This window comes from Lethenteron reissneri, chromosome 25 (assembly GCF_015708825.2).
Source record: "Lethenteron reissneri isolate LAM-NWPU_2019-01 chromosome 25, ASM1570882v1, whole genome shotgun sequence".
In the NCBI taxonomy this organism is placed as follows: domain Eukaryota; kingdom Metazoa; phylum Chordata; class Hyperoartia; order Petromyzontiformes; family Petromyzontidae; genus Lethenteron; species Lethenteron reissneri.
In genome coordinates this window covers 3,369,556-3,376,679 of record NC_083803.1, presented here as the reverse complement: position 1 = coordinate 3,376,679, position 7,124 = coordinate 3,369,556, and the positions used below count along the sequence as shown (strand labels likewise).

Genomic DNA, 7,124 nt, shown 5'->3' with positions numbered 1-7,124 from the left:
AGTGATGTTCCATTGCTTTGCGTCAAAATAATGAATCCACAACAGAGCCAATGCCAGTATGAGGTTTGGAAGTGCATTGTGTTTATATTTAAAAAACGAACGAACTACCATTCGTAAAATAGCCTGATTTGGAAGAGATTTGTTAAGATGAATAAGTGTTTTTTAAATAAAAAAAATACCAAGTAAAATCTCAAAATTCAATTGTGAACACTAAAAAAAACATGCTCCTGTGTAAATACTTCACTTCCACAGCCTGAAAATCCATTCAACAACCGTCATTCACCACTAAGTGGCAGGTGACGTCACCACGGTCGCTTGTGCCAGACTAGGTACACATTGAGGCCAGGTAAACTGTCGAAGGCTCACCGACAGGTCACGGGACAGACCCAGACTGACTGCAAAATCCATCCACAAACTTCCATCTTATGCAGCGCACACAACACGCAACCAAATCAGCCTCTACTCTACTCTGTCTCGTTAAGACTATTTTCTTTACATATTTAGAAACCATCTCTTCAAGCTGGAATGACACAATGCAATGTGTAACGGTGATATTATCATTTGAATGTCTCCAATATGCCACTTCATGTATCATAAATATGCAGCGTCCTTTATAGACCACGATTTATCTTTTCTCCAAAGCCTTGAAACCCACTCCATGCACTCTCCCGTCTTCATGTTTTAACCCGGATCGCCCCCATTAGACACGAGACGATTCAACCCCTCTATTATTCGATTAATTTTCACCATTCGGTGTCACGTTTCAAGGACTCCTTTACTCTCGTCTGTGTTGTGCACTTGCATGGTATGTTTTCTGCACTGTAGTCCCTTTCATGGACACATAAATTAATCTTATCCTTTATATACATTTTTATATCGGATATTTCCATTGAACTCTGCAGTTTTTACAAGGTTTTAATAGTCACATTTCTGCAAGTACTTCAGTTGGCTATGGTACTAAATAACATGCCCTACATTTGTACGGGGCATATCATGACACTAACAAGGTTATGATGATGCTAGAAATTGCAAATGCTGGTTTCACGTGTACCAAATTAACAAATATGATGAGTAGACGAAAATATAGAAATTTGTGGTGTTACAAGTAGCACAGTTTGGCATAACCGATTTCACCTTGCCTCCTTACAGTAGACACTCTCAAGAGTCAAATTTCGATGTAAAGCTTTCGCGACTGCAGGGATTCATATTCTTGGTTCTTTCGGTAAAGTCACGTAGAAGGGAAATAATAAAGTAATAAAAATAAAACATAAGATTTTTTAAATTATTGCATTATTTCCCTTCTACGTGACTTTGCCGAAAAAACCAAGAACACTCTCCGAGTTGTTTATGATGCAAACAATAGCAAACAACAAAATATAATTAATTTATTTTTAATTATGTATGTAAAGCATGTCTCTAAAATGTTTTATTAACACGTTGCTAAGCATTCGCAAACTCACGCAATCTATAAACGGCAGATCTCCAGTCCGCGCATGCGAAATCCACTGTGGCACTTATATCTCTCCTTCCTCACGAAGTCTGCATATTATATTTGTGTGCAATGGAGTGCTCTACACCAATTTACATTACAGAGCTGCCATTAAACTATAAGTGGCATTGAGCTTCATTGCGGAACAGCAGGCGTGATGACCGGTTCTCATCTTCAACCGCTTAATGGCTGCGTTAGGCACGAAAGCATTACCATTGTACAAGGGATTTAAAAGGCTGATGGCATTTAGCAAATCGTTTGCAACAGTCAGTAAACCCTTGCACAGTACCTGCCATCAACTGCATTAACAAAGTTGTTCATTTTGGATTTACGCTTTGCAGTAATGAAACAGAATTACATTTCAAATAAAGGACTCGCCTGCTCCTTTGGACTTGTTTTGGCCCTGCCATTATCAGAATCCTGCACATGTCAATATTCAACCGTACAAAGGACAGCACTTGGAAGTAATATTTAACTCAATGAACGCAGAATCGTTATGGTGGCAAAGATTTTTTTAGATTGAGTATACGTTTGCATATGAAATACATTGGTGCGTCGCAGGTGTCCTTTAGAAACCAGTGCATTACAGCCTCGGCATCTGTGATTGTGCCACCCATCGCCTCTCAAAAGCAAGGCACAAATGGGCTAACCTAGTTAACGACTGCACTAGCTTGTTACGTGCGCGAGCCATGCACAAAGATACAGAAAATAGGCACCTGTTGGAGGAGTTCTATATTTATATTTATCTACAGAATTTGTGAAATGCAGCCATGTGTGGCGGGCCACGCACCTGTCCCCTGCTGCCCAGCATTCCACTCAAGCAGGAATGGGCAACTTGAGGCCTCCAGGGCTCTGAACATTCCCTCTGCACATCATCCAACCAACAGATGCATCTCCCGCATTCTTAAACTTTCAAACAGATGGCAAAGATTGGTTGACTAGGAGAGGTGGGCTGTGGTGGCCAAGAGGCTCTCATTGATTCATAATCATTTTCAAGGCTGGTTATTTCCATGCTCTGTAAAATTGCTCGATGTCTTAGAAAGGCGCTTATTTTATTTGCCATTTTGCCCGACCATACTTAACCACACTGGTTAGTGTGGGCTGAAGGAGGTGCCCAAGACCATATCAAAATCATTAGTGGTAGCTGTGGCAGCCGCCGTTCTACCCAAACATTTCTTAATTGCCTCAACATTTTCCCCAAAAATTCGTTGACGTTTTAAAACCAGTTAATAGTAGCTCTTGAGAAGACCGAATATAATGGTATTGGTTTGTTACATGTAATCGAAGTTTAAAAAACTCAAATGTACAATAAACACACCCATCAAAGGTGACATGTGTTTTCTTTATTTAGTCAATGCGTGGCAAACATATCGATGGTGCACACGCTACAAGGCTACCACTCGGCGAGATACAACGGAAACGAATGGTGCACGTTACACAACTGCACAATATGGGTAGACAGCCGCTTTCCGAAGGGGGGAGTCAACAACTGCAAATACTCACGTGTGCACGCAAGTTATTTTACATACTTGTTCTAACACTGCCAAATACAGTACTTCAAGCCAGCCATGTGGGCAGATATCTCCAGATTTACCATTCTTGCAAACAACCAGTTTACACATTCAGTACATGTAAACCATTTGTATTACACAAAATGCACCTACAATACAATAATATACAATCATTAAGCGTTCTACAAACAGGGTATGGATATATATACTGTATAGCTCTCTGATTAGTATACTTCAAATACATCAATGACTTTATACAGAAGCTTGTTAGACTAAAGCCCTAACCACCAAGTGCTTAGAGATGTAACTGTCGAAGATGGTCACCCGCCGCATCAGGCGAAAAAGATCAGTTCTGGGATCTGGCCTCCCTGCACGCCAGTGCCATTGGTGCTGTCCGACGAGCACTGGAAAAGGAAAGTGACCTTGCCGCACTGCACCTCCGTCATGCCCTCTTGCCCAAAGTAGCTCAGTTCGTTCCCGTCCAGCACGGCGCTTGCCGTGTAGAACGTGTCCGGCTCCACTTGCACAGGGTGCTCGAACCACACAGGGAATGTGTTACTGGAGCCATCTGACACGAACTTGGTCAGGTTCTGTCCCTAGGATCACGCCCTGCCGCTTCAGCTCAATCTTGACGGCATATTCGGCTGAGCCACAGCTGGAGCCATACAGGCCGAAGCCTGCGATGAACACGCGCTTGTCCACGGCAAACTGAATGGAGTCGCAGCGGCCACGGTAGCGCCACTGGTTGCTGCGGTACGCCGACGACTGGAAGCGATGGCACCGCTGGGGGACCAAGCCCTTCCTGGGTATCGTGGGGAACTCAAGCATGGGCTTGTTGCTGGCTGTGTACCACAGGAATATGCCATTGGTTTCCTCCAGGGTCAGGATGCCTGATTGGGCAGCACCATTAGCAAACTCTTCCACGGGCATGGCTGGGATACGGATGAGGTAGAGAGCTTTGTCCAGCACACGCCGCCTGTTTTCCAGTGTGGACACTATTCCCCCGCGCTGGCACTCTGCCTCGGCCCAGCTGAGGGCAGCCTCGAACACGCTGGACTCCCTCACCTTCAGAGTCTCCCTCTTCAAGATGGTCTCCAGCGTGTTGAAGTCAATGTCACAGAAGCCATCCGACTTGAGCGCAAGCTCGGCCTGAGCGTCTATGACCTCCCAGCAGCGCTGCATCAGGTCCGGCTCCTCAAAGAGTCTGCTTTGTGACAGCAGCACGCAGGCATTCTTGGCGCTTAGACTCGTCTCCAAGAAGTTGACGCACGCGCGCGCCAGGTGGGGGACCATATACTTCTTTGCTGCGTAAAGGGTCGCGAGCACCGTATCCGCTTCCAGTTCAATCTCGTCACAGTAGATGTACCTATGCACAGGCAGCATGTAAAAGTTAAATCACAAAAAAAAGTAAACCGTGTACATAGGACATAGTATGTATTAAACATTCAATAAATGTGAATCTCGCCAGTGTACAAAGTTGCAAAATAATGTTAATTACAAATTGTTTGACGTACCTCATCATTGTCAAGAATGCTGCAGGATCCACATCTGGAATATGTATTTCTTCTGTATTTTCAGCCAGCTCTCCAAAGAACATTGCATGAAAGACTGAGCTGCCAACAGCCAGCACATACTGTTGAAAATACACAGGAAAGCCAGGTTCTTAAGAGAAAGCAATAAGCAGACGCTTTGTGTTTATTTCAGATTTTCTACAGACTTGTTTTGCTCAATGCATCCCTCAGGAGGTGACGCATCAATCCCTGCATGACATTTTTACTAAGAGGCTGGGTAAAAAACTAATTGTCGAAAATTTTATTTTACTTTACGACTGGTATTCATCGACGCAATCTTCTGTCAGCAGTTCCTTTCACGGCGAAGTAAAAGTGCTAGACTGTATAGAAATGTTACACAATGTCTCAGAGCAAACGTTCTTCACTATTGGGCGTTCTTGTCAAATGTTTACCTTGTGTCCAGGTACTCTGCGGGTCTCCTCTTGAGAACCCACCACAAAGTGCACATCAGCCATCAGCTCATTGTTAAACATGACAGCATTTCTGCAATACCAGACACACACACGGCACACAATCAACATTAATAATGTGTACAGGAAGTCCTGCATGTTGCTTTCTGTTTAATTGAAGGCAGTGTTTGAAAAAAATAAACATTTAAATATACATGAAGTAATAAAGCAAGAAAAATAATGCAAATGCATACATGTTTTTAAAAATAGTTTATCAAGTTTTATGGATGTGGGATACAGTAAAATAATAACGTAACATTTGCTATTAATGGACGTAATAGTCTCCAACAATTATACTAATCTTAAAACTACAGTACTGTACTAAATACATTCAGCTCGTCAATCACACAGATAAATTAAAACATATTTTCAGAATATCAACACTGGTGCTTCCAGTTTTGACCACACACGCTGTTCCCATAGCCACAACCAGCATCCCATCCACCCCCATGATTGTCAAAGCAACCTCGGTCACAAACTGGCAGGACATCACAATAGCATGACATCAAAAGACCAGGACATCAAAACATGAGAATATCATGCCAGCAGTTCACCAGGCCACCAGTGGCTGATTGCACAGAACGCCCAAGTGACCCTTAGCCTACACCGATCTAAATAGGAAACTATTGGAAAATATCAATTTAAGCAATCCGTCAAAGAATATCACATCAGCACACATTAAAACCATGGGACACCAAAACGCAAGGGCCAACAGGGCATCAGGACACCAGATCATCAGGACATCGGGCCACCAGGACATGAGGACGCCAAGTAATAAACCCATTAACCAATGCAGAATCCAGGTGCAGCATTGGCACAGAGGTCAGTCACTGCTGTCCCCACACGTCTGGCCGAGACGACGCCCGCGTCTAGCCGTACCGTTCCCTGATGGTGGCGTAGAGGCCCTGCCAGTTGGAGCTCTGCACGTGGTTGTTGTTTACGTTGAGGTTGCTCTGCTGCTGCTGCTGCTGCCCCAAGCCCTGCACGCCCATGTCCTTGGTGGATGAGCCGTACAGCTCTGCTGCCATCCTCTTCTTCAGGCTCAGGGACACGAACTCATAGCACACGGGTGGCAGCTTCTTGGCCTTGCCGGTGACCTTTTTGGATTTCTTGAGCGCCTCTGGAAGCAAGAGGAAGAACGTGAGGCACTTCATGCTCTCCCCATTCATTCGGCCGGGCATGAGGGCCCCACCGGCTCCTCCCCGCGGCGCGACGCTCGGGCACGTGGGCTGCTGCTGCTGATGTTGCAGCGTCGGCGTCGGACGGGCGACTGCGCTTAACTCAATCATTCGCTCGCGCACTCGTTAGCTGACAGGGGCGACGAGGCGGCTGCGCTCTCCATCACCCCCCCTCCCGCCTGCCTGCCCTGCTCTACCTGCGTGTGCGTGCGGCTCTCTCGCTCACTGCTCTCTCTCCCCGCTCGGGTCGGCACCGCGGGCTCGAACGGAGCCTCTCCACAGGGAGGCGGGCCCACGGCGAGAGGCCCCGCCCACAATAAGACCTAGCCTTGTCCACAATTGGATCAACTCCGCCCACAACTGACCGAGTCACCGCCCACAATCGCGTAAGCCCCGCCCATAACGGGACAAGCTCCGCCCACAAAAGGCTCAAGTCCCGCCCATCGCGGGATAATCCCTGCCTACTGTGCGGCAAAGCCCCGCCCCCCCCCCCCCACTTTAAAATTCTATATAATCATTAGCGTAGTTGTGAATATAAAAAAAAATATTGTAGATAATAGCTCTTTCTCAGAAGCGATCTGGCCACAAATGTTAGTTCAACGAAGTGGCTTATCATGTGGAAATATATAGCAGCCAAATACTCTAAACGCACGTTTCTAAATGTGGAGGGAAACACCGGAGGAAAATTCACACAACCACGGGGAGAACATGCAAAGTTCAAATATACAGCAGGCGTCAGGGTCAGGATCGAACCCAAGACTTCCTGCGTACCAGGCGAGGTAGTTAACATCTCCTAGCCACCGTGACGACCTGTCCTCCATGTCTCTCTCTCTCTCTACAATAAAGTTGTTGTTTTGTTTTTTAACAAAAATGTTATTCACACAACACATCAGCCCCAACGTCCTTCCGGGAATGCGTAATTTCAG

At 45.7% G+C, this 7,124-nt stretch overlaps 1 protein-coding gene across 1 annotated transcript; it reads right to left on the bottom strand.

Annotated features, from left to right (window-relative positions):
- Positions 1 to 2,795: 2,795 nt before the first annotated feature.
- Positions 2,796 to 6,577, bottom strand: LOC133347034 (BTB/POZ domain-containing protein 3-like). Its single transcript, XM_061558924.1, is given in 5 exon segments — positions 2,796 to 3,596; positions 3,598 to 4,366; positions 4,515 to 4,633; positions 4,964 to 5,054; positions 5,900 to 6,577. Coding segments are annotated over 5 exon segments (1,653 nt in total). The 5' UTR covers positions 6,310 to 6,577; the 3' UTR covers positions 2,796 to 3,332.
- Between the last annotated feature and the right edge of the window lie 547 nt (positions 6,578 to 7,124).